Here is an 18,518-nt window from a genome sequence, read left to right as displayed (position 1 = left end):
ACTGTACATCAACCTACTTCCTGTTTTGGTGGCCATTTTGTTTGTTTATAAACAAACTTTTTAAAACTGTTTTTAACCACTTTTAATGCGGCGAGGAGCGGCGAAATTGTGACAGAGGGTAATAGGAGATGTCCCCTAACGCACTGGTATGTTTACTTTTGTGCGATTTTAACAATACAGATTCTCTTTAAGTTACTTTAGTTATATTAATTAAAATTGGTAGGTAATGTAATTTCTTAACCACCCTGTTTTAAAAGAACAGGCAAATGTTTGTGATTTCATGGTGGCAGCCATCTTTTTGGTTGAAAGGATGTGACAGGAAGCATGAGACACAGTTCCAACTGCCCTGTGTCCTGATCACCCCTCCCAGTTACTAGGCAACGAGAACAACAACATCAGAAATACCATCATGCTTTGCACAGTATCGGAAAAAATGCCCGGGCAGTTTTCTTTGATGGGGCGGAGCTTAGCTTCTGTGCAGCCAAAAAATGAGGCTTGGATAAGAAAAACAAAGTTCTGATGCTGTGAAACACCAAGCCTTTTCAGAGGCAATGCACTTTCTATTGCAGAGATGGTTGGGAGTGTCTGAAGATTGGGAGGAGGGAGGGCAATGATACACAGACAGAGTAAGGCCCAGTGCACACCAAAACCGCTAGCAGCTCGTCAAAACGCTAGCGGTTCTGGGAGCAGAGAGCCGATATTTGCTGGGTGCACACCGAGCGGATTTTGTATGAGATCCGCCATCCGCATCAGCATCCGTGTGGCTAATGTATCTCTAAGGGCTGGTGCACACCGGCGGTTTGAGGTTTTTAGCAAACCGCAAACGTGCAGCAAGAGGCACGTTTGCGGATTGCTAAAAACCTCAAACCGCCGGTGTGCACCAGTCCATAGAGATACATTAGCCATGCGGATTTTCAGGCGGATACGGCCGGCGGATCCGCTCGGTGTGCACTGGGCCTGTGGGAGGAAATTATGTCAGGATTGGCTTCAAGATAGACACAGTCAAAATGGAAAATCCTAAGAAGGATTTTCTCTTTTTTTACTATAAAACAATAAAAAAAACTAAATGTGGACAGTGCAATACCAATGTTATGTAAGTAGAGCAAGTATTTATCAACTTATATGTGTTTTTTTTTTTTCTTAAAAGATGCAGTGCAATACCCAGTAATGCACTGGGAGATCTGCATGCACATGTACTGTTCACCTTTCATTACATTGGAGCTGGTAGCAGTTCCTGATGTGCATAAAGCCATGGAATCCATTTTCTCAGTATTTTGTGGGCACATAACACGCCAGTCAGGATATGATCACATTGTACCCCGGATAGCATTTGGAGGCTGGCTCTAAGCCAAAGGATAGCAATTTGCAATCTTTTAGATCAGGCTCCATATACATGCAGTTATTATGTTCATCTGGTATGAATTTCCACCCACAGTCAAAAAACACAGTGTTCATCTAAAATTGCCCGTAAGGCAACAGACCTTAGGGTATGGGCCCATCCGAAAGCCAGATACTTATGTGATCTGATCACTGTTCTGTGTTAGCATTCAAAATGTGCATAAAAGGCATGCATTTTCACAATTCTGCATTAAAACCGCAAGCCTGCATACTCAAATTGCACGCGAGACAGTGGAAGTGGGCCCCAAGTGTTGTGAGCAAAGTAAGCAGTGTATAAATAGGTAGAGCAAATATACTTTGTGACATACACAATATTTACATTGAAAAAAAAAATACTAAAAAGTATGAGGAACACTATAGATGATTGGTAAACCAGTATTATCTCATGTATACACACTGCTATAATGTACTAATGTGCAAAGTCCCCACACGTGAATATAAAAGAAAATATATACTTACTTCTCACGTACACATCAATATGTGGGATGCTGTCACTGTAGTCAGTCGTTGAGCAGGAGTAGACACCGCGAGGCTCACTCCACAAATCTAATTCCAGAACTGTACTTTGAGGGACTGGAAGTTTTTCAGTGTCTTTATACCAGTTGGCATTCTCTAGCAACGGACATTTCAGCGTCAATTTATCATTGGTCGCTGTTGCTAGCAAAGGTGAAAATAAAGTTTGAATAAATTTGGTGATAACAATATGCATTTATGATATACTCTAAACATTATTCCAGGAAACTTTTCAAAAAAGTTCAGATTCATACATTATCTAGTACTAGAACAAAGGCTTGTACCCTATATGGAGAAATAAAAGCAAAAACAACAAAACTTGGAAGGTTACACAACCCATTACAACAACAATCCAGATCTTTGTGAACAGGTGATGCCTATGGAGACTTATGGATATTAAATGGCTGGAGAGAGTGACAAATAAAGAACTGTGGAAAAACATCAACCAGCTACCAATTGAAATGTCGTTAAGAAAGAGGAAGTGGAGTTGGATAGGCCACACACTCAGGAAGGGAGAGGACTCTATAGTAAGAAGAGCTCTAGAATGGAATCCACAGGGATCAAGAAGTAAGGGAGGCCATGAAAAACATGGAGAAGATCAGTGGAAGAAGTCATTAGAAACATGGGAAAAACTTGGAAAGAGATCATGAGAATAGGAACAGATACAGTAGATCTGAATGGAGAGTCTTTACGGATGCCCTATGCTCCACTGGGAGTAAAAAGAAACAGAAAATAACAAAGAGTAATGGGACCCACAGGCACAAGAGGAAAGCCCAGACGTTTCAGCTTTTTGGGGGGGATTAGGCACTAACCCCATGCCTGTAGGTGCAAGTCAGCAGTGGCTGGATAGTGTAATGTTAAGTGCTCTGCCTCTGACACAGAAGACCTGGATTTAGATCTCAGCTCCTCTTAATCAGTATGCCAGCACCTATTCAGGAGACCTTGGGCAAGACTACCTAACATTAACTGACACTCACTATAGAGCAAGTCCTAGTGGCTGCAGCTCTGGCGCTTTGAGTCCAATATAAATGTTATTTGTCTTGTCATCTCTCATGTACAGTGTTGCCAACTCACCCCTTTAATTACTGACACATCTAAGTTATACAGGTTGGAGATATTTGCACATAATCAGTGCTTTAACTGCATCTACCTAGCCACAAAACCTGTATAATTCATATGTGTCAGTAATTAAAGGGATGAGTTGGCAACACTGCTCATGTATTTTCTGCATTTAAAGGGACACTTAAGCATATAGCAATCCTTCTGTGCACACTTAAGCATATGGCAGCATAGAGGGCGCTATTACGGCCAGGAACGTGAAAAATCACTCGCGTTCCCGGCCTGTCGGCTCCTGTCACCAAAACCGGAAGTGGCTGCTGGTGGGGCCAGGAGCATTGGAGCGAGTCTACGTGGGCACCAGACTGCTGCTGGGGGCTGGTAGAAGCCCCAGGTGAGTAAAACTCATTTTTTTCAGTTGGCTTAAGTGACCCTTTAAAGTAAGCTTGGATGCTTCCTTTGCATTGAAGGACATCCCTGGCTGTTATTACAGTAGAGTCCCAGTTTCCCGGACCTCAACTAACCAGCAGTATCAACCAACCAGCACAAATCACCGGCAGTACTCACAATGGTAAATGTCAACTTTTTAGGCTGAGCTAAAGTAAATTTAGGCTTAAAGCTAAACTATTTGCACTCAGACGCCTATCATTACTAACTAGGCATTCAGCCCACCCGTTTAAAACGGGCGCTAGGGCTTAACCGTGATCCCCCTCACCACCACCTTGCCCGGCATGCAAGCCATGCTCCCCGCTACGCGCATGGACGCGCTCCCCCTGCACCCATCCTCCTGCTCTGCAATGTCTGCCCGCATGCCACACATGCGCATATTCTCCCCTGAATTCTGTCTTTAAAGGAAACTTGATAAGGAAAAAAAAAAGAATGTATACATACCTGGGGCTCCCACCAACCCCCTTCAGGCCAATAGCTCCCTTGCCATCCTCCCACGCCACCTCGATCCTTTGCTAACCAGCCCGGTAATTCCTGTAGTCCCGCGCACACTGTCTCAGGTACACTTTAACCCTCACAAATATCATATACTATTACCTAGTAATAACACCAGCATTAACATGTAATAAGAAATACAGGGCCATATGCAATTCACTTGTTTTCTCGTAGGCAATCATTTTTCATCTTCTCTATGAAACAACTTTTTAGAACTAAAAGTACCAAAAAGTCGTTGAAAAAGTACTAAATAATTTTGAGTATTTTCTTGCTCTCTGGTGGTTTAAATGGCATTTTATTGACAAGGTGTGAAAATATCACCTAGTAGAAAACTTAGGAGAAAAGGTGAATTTCATATGGGCCACAGAATTTAAGGACAGTGCTTGGCAAATAAAACATGATAATTCAATAACCTCAAACAGTAGCTGATGATAATGAAATTAGTCCTGAGCTACTTACACAACCAGTAGTAGTAACAGCTAACACAATAACTGGCAGGTCAAATGAGGAAACTGAGAGGGTGGAGGAAGGACTGCTCTTCATCCTGCTCATCATACACAACTGGATAACTGAACCCATCTTGTGTTGCACGTGACCCATGGCGTAAGTTGATGTTATATTATTTGGCAATTAACTATTTTACTAACGTTACACATCATGAGGAGATTTCCCTACGTTTTTCACACTGAGGGGATTTTAAGCTTATCCTGTAGGACTCCATGGAATTGTTTCCTTGCTTTGAGCTCCAGAGTGTGTCAGACCTAATTAAACGATCTAAATAAGTTGCTTACTAAATAAAAGCAAACCTGAAGTGAAAAAACCCTTATCAGAGGCGCCTCTAGGCACCAACTGATAAGCCAACTGCCTGGAGCGCCAGATTTATCTAGGGGCGCTTCCAGGGGAAAAAAAGTTTATTTTTCCTGTCCTTAGAGACTGAAAACTGAGGGTGCGGAGATAAAAAGTTCTAATGAAAGCATCTGCTGCTCAGCCTCTCATAAGGAGTCTACAAAACTTTTGTCTACAACTCTTTGTATGATGTTCCCTAATTAGTTGTTATCTCGGGATCTAGGAGTGTGTCTGTTCACTCCTGTCCCGCCCCTCCTTATGACCGTGAAAAGAAAACAAATCAGAAGAGGAGGATGCTGCCTTTCTGGGAAGCAGGTACAAGGCATTCCAGAACGGACTGGCCGGGTGCAAAGGGGGGAGATTTTCCTCCAGGCTGCTGGTACAGTGCCTGGTGCTTTGAAGTTTTTCTTGTATAAGGCAATGTGAAGCATTAGGCTGGCTGAGGAGGCTTGCCTTATGCAGAGTCCATAGAAAAAAAACTGTCTGCTCTCTCACCATTGTAAAGACTGCATGTGGGCAGCTTGATAAGGAATTACACAGGTTGAAAAGTTTTCGACTGTCCCAGGAGGGCTGCTTTCTGACTTGTGTGAGAGACTGGCGGGGACAGGAGTCACATTACAGGCAAGTAGCCTCGGTGAGATATGGGACTGCAATACTATCTAAGCTCTCTGCTCCATCTCAGTATCTCTCCACTTCTCTTCTCTCCCTTATTAACCTTTGTTTCCCCCTTTTCCCCTAGTGCTGGCTGTCTTCTTGTCATACAGGACAGCTAAATAAAAGTTCTTTTCTGCCCTCTCTCTGGTGTAATGGTTAAGGGCTCTGCCTCTGGCACTGGCAACCTGGGTTCAAACCTAAGCAAATCTCAGCTATTCCTGCTCAGTAAGCCAGCACCTTTTCAGTAAGAGACCTTGGGCAAGACTCCCTAACACTGCTACTGCCTATAGAGTGCGTCCTAGTGGCTGCAGCTCCTCAGTCCGCCAGGAGAAAAATGCAATATAAATGTTCCTTGTCATTCTCTACTTTGTCCCATCTTGTTATTAGTAACCCTAGCCTATAGCTGTCAATATATGCATTCATTTTTACTGGCAGATTATTTCACTAGGATTGAATCTGGTGATTACCAACCACCCACATCGATTATACTTTCGATCAATGATTCTGTTGCAAAAATGTATAAAAATTACGATCAAACAGTACATTTTTCAAGTGGACACAGTGGTATAGAGGCGGTGGATCGGCGGCTCGTAGTATTGCACTGAACCACCACTGTAATACGATTATTTTCTGGTGAAATGCTGCAGCATTGTGATTATTTTTTACACTGATTTCCTCGCCTGGAGTGACAAAATGGCCAGAGGCGCCCCTGACCCTTATGATATAATGAATTACTGTATAAGTGTAGTATGGATAATGAATAGAACTAGTAGCAAAGAAAGGTCTCATATTTTTATTTTCAGTTATATAGTTGTTGTTTTTTTTTTTTTTTTTTAGCACTGCATCATTCTTTAACATTTGCAGTTTAAAATCACACTTTATTTTTTAAGCTATAAAACAAAGCAGAAATAATGACCTTTTGAACTTCCCTGCAGTAAAACCTTCTCTCAGGCCTTATTCACACCCAAAAACAAAAATGAAAACACAAGCGTTTTTGTGCATTTTTTTCCCCTCCTGGCTGCTTTTTAAAAAAACGCAGCATGCAGTGGAGCACTGCATGCTGCGTTTTTTGAAAAAGCGCTTTTCTAAGCCCTTTTCCAGAGCGGTTTTGAGATTCACTCCCTGACGCGAGTCAGGAAGTGAACTCTTTGACCCGATAAAGTATAAATACAATGTATTTATTCTAAAAAAACGTGAATGCAAACGCTGCATAAAGCGGTTTTAGCTCACTCTTTTTATACCTTCCATTTTAGCAAAAACAGATACCGCTTTGCTGAACACTTTGTGGGCGATTTAAAATTAAAAAAAAGGCCGAAAACTCCCTTAGTGTGAATGAGCCCTGAAGCTGTCTCTCACTGTTTCTTGGCTGTTTATGTACTTCAGAAAACAGGACTGTATTTGACTCAGTTGGGTCAAATTTTTTTTAACTCTTCCTGTACTGGAAACAATATAAGATTCTATTCTTCGCTACCTATGTTCTATTTATTTGCTATATATGCTACACATACAATTCAGGTTTGTTTTAAGTGAGTTATGTTTTGGAGTTATGGAGCAAATCTGTTGATATCAATTTCAAAATCTTTAACTGTGTATGTGGTTCAGAGGCACCTAAACTAAATATAAACTTACCTTCAATTTTTTTTTCTTTAGGAGTGGAAATTAACGTAGACATCCAGTTCAGTAAAAAAAAGAAAAACATTTTAATGTACGGCACTTTTAAACATTATTTCAATAATCTAAAGATTAGTAGCTATAAAAGCCTAGCAAGAGAGCAGTTTATATTAAACTTCTGTAAAGATGTATATTATGTGTGTGTGTGTTTATTATGTTTCCCTGAAAATAAGACACTGTCATATATTAATTTTTGCTCCAAAAGATGTGCTAGGGCTTATTTTCAGAGGATGCCTTCTTTTTGGGGGAAACACTGGTAGTTTTCCTATACAAAATGTATATACTGCATGCCATGGTGAAACACAAGCAGCATACACAGAGCTTGTGGTTTGCAGATATTGGCTTTCACTTACAAGAAATTGATTCTGCTGATCATGTGGGTAATGCTAGGACTATACAGTTCATTTCTGGTGCTCGATTCTCCTCTCGATTGTTATTGACGCTTGATTCTGCAGTCAATTCTCTTATCTTCTATCAGAAATCGAGCGGCAAAAGGATCGAAAGGGAGATTGGACATGTCGGAAATTATCTATCGAACCACTTAATCACTGCAAAAACGAACCGTGCATTAGAGTCTATTTCTTGCAGACAGATAACTCTGTCAGGCTTTCCAGTGCTATGATAGGATAAGCTGTGTGTCCTGGGAAAAGGTGAAGTGCTGCTGATGCTTATCATGACAGATCAGGAGGGCTGGCTCCAACAAAAACACAAATTGCCTGACACATACAGGACTGCAGAACTCATATTATACTGCTGCTCTCCTGTATCCAGGCTTTGTATTGAGCGTGACTTGCTGGGGGCTGCTGCTAGGGCTTACATTCGGGGGATGTCTTATATTTCAAGCATGCTAAGAATTCCTGCTAGGTCTTATTCTCAGGGAATGTCTTACTTTAGGGGAAACACAGTATATATATATATATATATATATATATATATATATATATATATATATATATACATACAGGGAATGCAGAGGCAAGTTGTATTTTTGAGGAATAATTGTATTATTGAACAACAACCATGTTCTCAATGAACTCAAAAACTCATTAATATCAAAGCTGAATATTTTTGAAAGTAGCTTTTAGTTTGTTTTTAGTTTTAGCTATTTTAGGGGGATATCTGTGTGTGCAGGTGACTATTACTGTGCATAATTATTAGGCAACTTACCAAAAAACAAATATATACCCATTTCAATTATTTATTTTTACCAGTGAAACCAATATAACATCTCAACATTCACAAATATACATTTCTGGGAGGCGCATGCGCGACGTCACGGAGATGGCAGCCTAGGATCTGAGCTCCGGCCCACAGCTCTCTGAGAAGAGCCACTATCCGCATCCCTAAGCCTCAGAACCGCACGGCTCTAACCGGATCAGATGCTCTAAGACTCCCTCCACCTGATGGCCGCAAAGGGATCCCTCAAATCGCCGCAGACTCCGGGCACAATGGATCGCTTCCTCCGCCCCGCGCACACCCAAGATGGCGCCGATCAGCCAGACCACGCTGACAACACCCCACAGGCCAGTATAACGCCAGACACTGCACCGGCCACTGCAGCTTTCCTAGAATCTACACTAGACAGGCACTGTAAAGCCATGCATGACTCCCTACAGAATCTATTCTTATCTGCCATAAAAGACATGAAGGCAGACATAATAAGCCTGGGGGAACGCACTAGCGCCCTGGAGGACAAAGCCATCACTTTCTCTCAGAAGCAGTCAGCCATAGAGGATGAACAATCTATAATACAGTCAGACCTGAAAGCAATCCGCACTACACAGGAAGACTTTGAAAATAGGGAAAGGAGACAGAATCTGAGGGTGAAAGGGGTCTCCATGTCAGTCAAGCCTGACCAAATTAAGCCACACTTGCTGGAGCTATTCAAATCGATTCTACCTGACTTTACAGATGAGCTATGGCGCATGGACAGAGCCCACAGGTCCTTAGGGGAACGTCAGCCCCACAGCCAAAGGCCTAAAGACATCATAGTCCGGATGCACTACTATGAAGCTAAAGAAGCCCTGTTACAGGCATTACGCAAAGTTCCATCTCTTACTTTTAAAGGAGACGAGATCCATGTTTACAATGATCTATCCCTCATCACCCTGGCAAAGCGCAGGTCCCTGAAACCAGTTACACAACTTCTGCGTGATGCAGCTATCCCTTACAAGTGGGGTTTCCCTTTTCGTCTAACTGTTAACCGCCAAGGACTGACCTTTACCTTAATGGATATTGATGATGCTCCCCTCTTTCTGAAGCAAATGGGACTCAAACTCCCACCTCTACAACTCACCCAGAACCCCAGATCTCCCTCTACGTCTTCGCCCCCCAGGAAAGTACGCCATATCTCAGATTGGACTCGAGCCCCTGTTCGGAGCCTAACATACACCCAGATCCAAGATGATATGGAAACCTTACCTAGCTGAACTCTAAACTGCACTCCTTTTTCTCCCTTACAGAGGGATCCCACACTTTTGATACTTACTTTGGAGGCCCTAACATGATGGTTTGGACTCACCATTACCTACACTACAATATCATCTCTGTTTTCAGTTTTTAACAATCTAGACAATGGGACTCTGGTCCTTGGGCTGCTACCCCCCGGTACTTCCACATGCACCTCAGGAGGTCCCCTTATGGGCTTATCTGGCTCTTTTGGAGTCTGGTACCCCCAAAGGCTTCCTCGCCCAGGCAGCTCTTTTTGGTTGCCATTACCTACGGCCACTTACTTTATAGTGGCATAAGCTTCTTACCTCTATATCAACCAACATTTGTTTCTACTGATGTGTTTTTCGGTCCGATATGGAAGTATGTCTCATTAAGGTTTATAGCTTGTTTGTTTTATGTTTACTATGGGTCGCGATGGTCGGATCTTACCGCATACACCTCAAACGTGCTCCGCATTACCACGGATTATGGTTAAACTGATCACGTTAAATGCGAAGGGCCTAAATATACCTCAGAAAAGACTTTCCCTATTAAAAGACCTCAAAAGGCTGGACATAGACATTGCTATGCTCCAGGAAACCCATTTCAGACGACAAGACCCTATTAGACTGGGAAACAAGCATTACTCTAAGGTATATTTGGCCTCCGCCTCGACTAAACGAGCAGGTGTTGCTATTTTGTTCAAATCAAATCTCCCCCTACAGATCACTAAATCTATATGCGATTCTGATGGCCACTACCTCATACTTACTGGATCCCTGGCGGGCAAACCCATCACCCTGGCCAATGTTTATATCCCAAACAAAGATCAAACCTCTTATTTATCCTCCTTTCTGGATAAACTCCAAAAATTAAAATACGGCACTTTAATCTTAGGGGGAGATTTCAATTTGGCATTCTCAGCTATCCACGATAGAAGCTATGTTAAAAATTCCTCCTCAAAAGGTACTCACGACCGTAACTCCCGTAAGTTCAGGGCGCTTATGAGAAAACATACCTTGCTTGATTTATGGAGAATCTCCAATCCCAAATCTATTGAATACACTTTTTTCTCCCCTCCTCATGCATCTCACTCTCGCTTAGACTATTTTTTCGCCAACCCCACCCTACTACCTCTATTGGACAAATCAGAAATTTTACCAATGGCTTGGTTCGACCACCAGAGTGTTGTCTTACACCTAAACTGGCTGCGTAGACCCCATAAGCCCTTAAACTGGAGACTCAATGAATCCCTCATACGGGATAAAACTTTCGCCAAAGAACTTAGTGAGGAGCTGCGGTCATTCTTCAACACAAATACTACTACTGTATCCTCTTATGGCACTCTATGGGAGGCCCATAAAGCATTTGTGCGGGGACTGTTCATTGCTGAAGGTTCCAGGAGAAAAAAACTCTCCTCTCAAAAATTTCTTTCCCTCCATGCCACCCTAGTTAAGGCTCAGTCAACTTATAAAAAATCACCTACGCAAGAACACTTTAGCATAGTACAAAATTTAAAACAAGAAATCCGCTCCCTACAGACCCTCCAACTTGAGAAAAGCCTGAGGTGGTCGAGGCAACTCTTCTTCGAAAGGGGCAACAAACCCCACACCATACTAGCCCGAAAACTGAATCCTAAATCCGCCCAGCAACTGATCTATTCCATGAAAGATACAGAGGGCACAATACACTACGATCCTCAGAAAATTGCCCATATCTTCTCTGACTACTACTCACAATTATATAGCTTACCAGACCTATCTAAGAAGCCCACCTTCCTCCCTAAGTTAGACTCATTCCTCTCCAAACTCAATCTCCCAACCCTCACAGAGGCTCAATTAACCCTACTTAACTCCCCAATATCAGACTCTGAGATTCTTGAGGTTCTTAAACTTCTCCCTTCCTCCAAAAGCCCTGGTCCAGACGGTCTCCCCTACTCATACTACAAGACATTTAAATCAGAACTAGTTCCACACCTAATCAAACTGGCAAACAAAATACTCCAAGGAGACTCTCCCCCCTCATCCATGCTAGCTTCCTTACTCACAGTAATACCCAAGGAAGGGAAGGACCCTCAACTCCCTCAAAGTTACCGACCTATTTCTCTCCTAAACTCAGACCTGAAAATTATAACAAAAGTCATGGCCAATCGTCTTAACTCTATTCTAACTACGCTTATTAATAATGACCAAGTAGGATTTATCCTAGGACGCCAAGCTGGGGATAACACCAGGAAAGCAATAAATCTTATCTCACTTATGAGTCAGAGTGGCAGGCCTTCTCTGCTCCTGAGTTTAGATGCAGAGAAGGCCTTCGACAGACTATCCTGGCCCTATCTATTCCGAGTACTAGAACATCAAGGCTTCAAAGGGCCCTTCCTCTCTTTACTTAAGTATTTATACTCCACACCATCCACTTCCATTAAGCTTCCTTTTGCCCCTACACAACCCTTACGAATACAAAATGGCACTCGCCAGGGATGTCCCCTTTCCCCCTTATTGTTCGCCATAAGCATCGAACCTCTAGCCTCAGCTATTAGACTGAACCCGAATATACATGGGGTTCGACAAGGCAAACATGATCATAAGATATCTTTATTTGCGGATGACGTCCTGCTCACAATCACACAACCCCTTATCTCTCTCCCGACATTGCACTCCACCATAAAAGAATATGAATCCCTCTCAGGTTTCAAATTAAACCAAGATAAGACAGAAGCTCTCCCTATCAAAATACCCCCCACCCTACTGTCCTCCCTTAAAGAGACTCCGTAACAAAAATTGCATCCTGTTTTTTATCATCCTACAAGTTTCAAAAGCTATTCTAATGTGTTCTGGCTTACTGCAGCAGGTTCTACTATCACCATCTCTGTAATAAATCAACTTATCTCTCTCTTGTCAGACTTGTCAGCCTGTGTCTGGAAGGCTGCCAAGTTCTTCAGTGTTGTGGTTCTGTGATGCATCTCCCCCCTCCAGGCCCCTCTCTGCACACTGCCTGTGTATTATTTAGATTAGGGCAGCTTCTCTCTTATCTTTTACAAGCTGGATAAATCCTCCTCTGAGCTGGCTGGGCTTTCACATACTGAGGAATTACATACAGGCAGAGCTGTCTGCACTCTGCAGGAAGAAACAGCCTGACACTTCAGTGGAAGATAGCTGCAGGGGGAAAGAAACACACAAATGATCTCTTGAGATTCAAAAGGAAGGGTGTATACAGCCTGCTTGTGTATGAATGTATTTTCTATGTGTGGACATACTGTACATCAACCTACTTCCTGTTTTGGTGGCCATTTTGTTTGTTTATAAACAAACTTTTTAAAACTGTTTTTAAGCACTTTTAATGCGGCGAGGAGCGGCGAAATTGTGACAGAGGGTAATAGGAGATGTCCCCTAGCGCACTGGTATGTTTACTTTTGTGCGATTTTAACAATACAGATTCTCTTTAAAGCTCACTACCCTTATAGATGGAAAATACACGCCCTCAAATACTTAGGAATAAACCTCACACCTACATATTCCACACTATATAAACAAAACTACCCTACACTCATCCAGACCATTCTTAAGGACCTACACAAGTGGACAGCATATAAAATTTCTTGGATGGGGAGAATATACTCTCTAAAAATGAACATCCTCCCACGCCTCTTATACCTATTCGAAACACTGCCAGTCCAAGTCCCTTCAACCCAACTCTCCAAACTACAAACTGAGTTTTTCTAATTCATTTGGAACCACAAACACCCGAGAGTCCACAAAAATATACTCCTATCCCCACGAGAATCAGGAGGTTTGGCAGTCCCCCACCTGAAGCTTTACTATCAGGCCACCCATCTTAGACAACTTACCGAATGGACTAGCCCAAGAGTTTTTACTAAATGGGCCCTAATAGAGGCTACAAGCATCCTACCAACCACTTTAGCTTCACTTATCTGGTCACCAACTCCTCCAAAACTCCCCCCCCACTATTACACTACCCACTATATCCTTTTCAACTCGCATATGGAGGAACACTATGTCCACTGCCAAGCTTAGGTCCACTCCCTCCCCGCTATTCCCAATACTTGGAAATCAGTCTTTTCCCCCTGGAATCTCAAAACAATTTATGGCCCGCTGGTTCAATCTGGGCTTTTTTAACCTTAGAGACTGGATTAATCCATTAACGGGTAAAATTTGGGATAGAACAGCATTAGAAGAAAAGACCCAGTTCTCCCCTCAGATGTACCTAGAGTACTACCAGATCAAACACTTTCTCCAAAAAACCACCAAGGGGGCAAACGTAATCCCTTCCTGGACACATTTTGAGCGTTTATGTAACTTTAGAGGACACCAAAAAGGACTGATATCACAAATTTACTCTCTTCTTCAGACTAAATCAAATTCCCTCACCCCCTCTCACCCTTACATGGCTAAATGGGAGTCCGCTCTCTCTACTTCTATCACGTTGGAGGACTGGACAGACATCTGGGAAAATGCTAAACATAGCTCCACCTGCACACAAATAAAAGAAAACATATACAAGATCCTCTTCCATTGGTATCTCACCCCAGATAGACTCTCCAGAATATACAATGGACCCTCTGATTTATGCTGGAGAGGATGTGGAAATAAAGGCACCCTAGCACATATATTCTGGTTCTGTCCTCTCATTGATACATTATGGAGAGACATCCAATCTCTGATTCAACATGTCACTGACACTTTTATCCCTCACGATCCCCTTTATATGCTACTGGGCAAAACCATACCTGGTGTCCCTACACATTCTATGCGTCTAATTACCCACATCCTGACAGCCACCAGACTCTCCATAGCAGCCGCATGGAAACAAATAGCCCCACCCACAACCTTAGAGATAAAAATTTAAATTACCTGGTATAAAACTATGGAGAAAATGACAGCCTCTCTGAGAGACTCCGAAGACAGATTCCATAAGATCTGGGACCCATGGACGTTTAACTCCTCAGATTACATACCCCCTTAAAATAAAAAAAAATAAAAAAAAGGGACCCTGACCACCCACCCTTCCCTAAAATGAGCCGGTACCCTATTTACCCTGGGGTTTGCCAGGAAGCTGATAGGGGACCCAAACCTTGAGTCTCTAGCCATGCCTCCCCATACCCCACCCGAAGTGGATATGGATCCTGCCTTGGCAACACCACATGAACATGATATATAGGTTGCCCAGACCACAGCACTGCCAGATGAAGATAACGATCTGTAAGATGAATGAAGCTTGAGCCCAGAGTCAGAAGTCTAGTTTTATAGGCAACTGTCCTGTGATGTCAATGGTGCAGCGTGTTTGCCACTTTTATTATCTAGCTGAGCAGAACATATGCTTAAATCTTTTTGGGATGCTGAAGGAGACGAATGGGCTTTGGAGTGAATGTGGTAGTTGAGGGAAAAACAAATCCCCATATCATCCCCTCTATACCCAATACAAGGACTCTATACAATCCTCTCTATTAGGCCCTTCCTTCCCTCTATCTCTAAATAGAACTAACCTCATCTGAGGTAACTATCAAAACTGATATGCGGGATATCTGACCATCGTGACCCACTTGGACCTGTTGTCCATCAGTTCTTTATTTTCAATTGTTGCTATCTGCTGATTATTTAGCTGGTTGACCTTTAATAATAATTAAACTCTTCCCTCCCTTATCCCTATTACACTACCCCCTCCCCCCCTAATCCCTCCCCCCCCCCTCATACCCCCCCTCCCTCCCCCCCCCCCCCATATACAAGGCTGTCTACTTCTTTAAAGAAATAGGTGTATTATTAAAATCCATCCCAGAGAAGTAAACAAATCTACGAGCCACATGAAGACTGGCTGAAGAACTTTTCACCCTAAGACTCTTACATCACTGACTCTTAAATTTTATATGATTTGTAAGTTAACTTCCAATCTTCTAACGGTCTTTGTGTATTATTTAATCTGCTTAATAAAAATCAGTGTTACCAAAAAACAAATATACATTTCTGACATTCAAAAACAAAACAAAAACAAATCAGTGACCAATATAGCCACCTTTCTTTGCAAGGACACTCAAAAGCCTGCCATCCATGGATTCTGTCAGTGTTTTGATCTGTTCACCATCAACATTGCGTGCAACAGCAACCACAGCCTCCCAGACACTGTTCAGAGAGGTGTACTGTTTTCCCTCCTTGTAAATCTCACATTTTATGATGGGCCACAGGTTCTCAATGGGGTTCAGATCTGGTGAACAAGGAGGCCATGTCATTAGTTTTTCTTTTATACCCTTTCTTGCCAGCCACGCTGTGGAGTACTTGGACAAGTGTGATGGAGCATTGTCCTGCATGAAAATCATGCTTTTCTTGAAGGATGCAGACTTCTTCCTGTACCACTGCTTGAAGAAGGTGTCTACCAGAAACTGGCAGTAGGACTGGGAGTTGAGCTTGACTCCATCCTCAACCCGAAAAGGCCCCACAAGCTCATCTTTGATGATACCAGCCCAAACCAGTACTCCACCTCCACCTTGCTGGCGTCTGAGTCGGACTGGAGCTCTCTGCCCTTTACCAATCCAGCCACGGGTCCATCCATCGGGCCCATCAAGACTCACTCTCATTTCATCAGTCCATAAAACCTTAGAAAAATCAGTCTTGAGATATTTCTTGGCCCAGTCTTGACGTTTCAGCTTGTGTGTCTTGTTCAGTGGTGGTCGTCTTACCTTGACCATGTCTCTGAGTATTGCACACCTTGTTTTTTTGGGAACTCCAGTGATGTTGCAGCTCTGAAATATGGCCAAACTGGTGGCAAGTGGCATCTTGGCAGCTGAACGCTTGACTTTTCTCAGTTCATGGGCAGTTATTTTGCGCCTTGGTTTTTCCACACGCTTCTTGTGACCCTGTTGACTATTTTGAATGAAACGCTTGATTGTTTGATGATCACGCTTCAGAAGCTTTGCAATTTTAAGAGTGCTGCATCCCTCTGCAAGATATCTCAATATTTTTGACTTTTCTGAGCCTGTGAAGTCCTTCTTTTGACCCATTTTGCCAAAGGAAAGTAAGTTGCCTAATAATTATGCACACCTGATATAGGGTGTTGATGTCATTAGACCACACCCCTTCTCATTACAGAGATGCACATCACCTAATATGCTTAATTGGTAGTAGGCTTTCGAGCCTATACAGCTTGGAGTAAGACAACATGCATAAAGAGGATGATGTGGTCAAAATACTCATTTGCCTAATAATTCTGCACTCCCTATATATATATATATATATATATATATATATATATATATATATATATATATATATATATATATATATATATATATATATATATACACACACACACACAGTATATATATATATATATATACACAGTATATATATATGTATATATATACCGGATACGGTATACTGATTGACAATTCGTGTTTGGCAGCCAAAAGAGATCTGAATGAGCAGTTCCTAATCATTGTTGCTTGCTAAAGCTGAATACTCACCTGACGACGGAACCTCACAGCAACGCTCTTGAAGATCCATCTTCTTGCCCGTGGGAACACGATGGCCCACGACTGATGCGAACCAGAGTTCAAGCGATCGCAGCACCTGTACCCACATTGAGTGATCATCGAAGCAATCGCTCATCGTGCAAATAAACACCATAAAGATCGTGTAGTGGGTACAGGTCTTTACAGACAGAGGAAGAAGCAATGGTGTGTCTACAGTATTCACCTAACCCGCCAGGCCATTATTTCTTGGGTAAAAGCAAATAACCTCCTACTTCTACTTTTTAAACCTCAGGATATGCCACTGCTGAAGTCACCCTGTCCCTCTCCCCCCCCCCCCCCCTATTTTATACAGAGTTATTTTGACCAACCTAAGCATATATATATCGTCACGGATACGTCCTTTGAATGATTATTCAGTCTAACGTGTGATCCAGCTACAACTTAAAGTAAATGACTAGGCTGTGCAAGAATCAGAATTCTGCTGCATACTGATTGCAAACAACCAATAACCAAGCATAAGTCCTGCTGCGAAATGCTCTAGCACTCATGTGTGAATCATAAACTGACACAAAGTAAGAAGAGCAGGAACTTGCCTGGAAACAAAATATCAGACAGAGAAGCCATAATACACATGTGTACATTGATCTATTATTCCCACAGATTTGATTATTAATCTGGATAATCAATGAGAATGGCAGATTGGCTACATATCTGCCCATGTGTACTAGCCCTAATGTGTAGACTATGCTTTAAAATTGCAAACCCTGAACACCTGCCATGGCCATTTCCAGAGGTCCTACTTACCTTGCCTAATCTGTATATGAAATATGCAACAATGAATGAAGTGAATATTTCCCATCTGTAACGAGAGGAGTGAGACTACATGGTGGGCGGGAAAACAAAGCCAGGAAATATGACTCAGATGTGCTCACTGGAGTAGGCGGGAGATAGAGAAAAACTGATGGTAGACTTAGCCCACCAAACTATATACACAGTGGGATGCGAAAGTTTGGGCAACCTTGTTAATCGTCATGATTTTCCTGTATAAATCGTGGATTGTTACGATAATAAATGTCAGTTAAATATATCATATCCTATATCATATAGGAGACACACACAGTGATATTTGAGAAGTAAAATGAAGTTTATTGGATTTACAGAAAGTGTGCAATAATTGTTTAAACAAAATTAGGCAGGTGTGTAAATTTGGGCACCACAAAAAAAAAAAATGAAATCAATATTTAGTAGATCCACCTTATGCAGAAATTACAGCCTCTAAACGCTTCCTGTAGGTTCCAATGAGAGTCTGGATTCTGGTTGAAGGTATTTTGGACCATTCCTCTTTCCAAAACAGACTTCTTTCAGGTTTGATGGCTTCCAAGAATGGACAGCTCTCATTAACTCACACCACAGATTTTAAATTATATTCAGGTCTGGGGACTGAGATGGCCATTCCAGAATGTTGTACTTGTTCCTCTACATGAATGCCTTAGTGGATTTTGAGCAGTGTTTAGGGTCATTGTCTTGT

The 18,518-nt window shown here is 42.3% G+C and overlaps 1 protein-coding gene across 2 annotated transcripts in view; it reads right to left on the bottom strand.

Moving 5' to 3' along the window:
* LOC137521513 (T-cell surface glycoprotein CD3 gamma chain-like) overlaps window positions 1-18,518 on the bottom strand; it is a 40,610-nt gene that overhangs the window by 10,404 nt on the left and 11,688 nt on the right. The window contains exons 1-2 of one of the 2 annotated variants that reach the window (XM_068240870.1): window positions 7,039-7,085; window positions 1,858-2,055 (exon numbers count right to left, since the gene is read on the bottom strand). In XM_068240870.1, coding sequence (XP_068096971.1) covers window positions 1,858-2,055; window positions 7,039-7,081 — 241 coding nt within the window. In that variant the 5' untranslated portion in view covers window positions 7,082-7,085. Of the gene's footprint in view, window positions 1-1,857; window positions 2,056-7,038; window positions 7,086-18,518 lie in introns of those variants that run through there. The other variant, XM_068240868.1, reaches the window with a different exon arrangement.

Source organism: Hyperolius riggenbachi, chromosome 6 (assembly GCF_040937935.1).
Source record: "Hyperolius riggenbachi isolate aHypRig1 chromosome 6, aHypRig1.pri, whole genome shotgun sequence".
Taxonomy (NCBI): Eukaryota; Metazoa; Chordata; class Amphibia; order Anura; family Hyperoliidae; genus Hyperolius; species Hyperolius riggenbachi.
The sequence above is the reverse complement of the archived record's forward strand: the minus strand, read 5'-3'. Positions and strand labels throughout refer to the sequence as shown.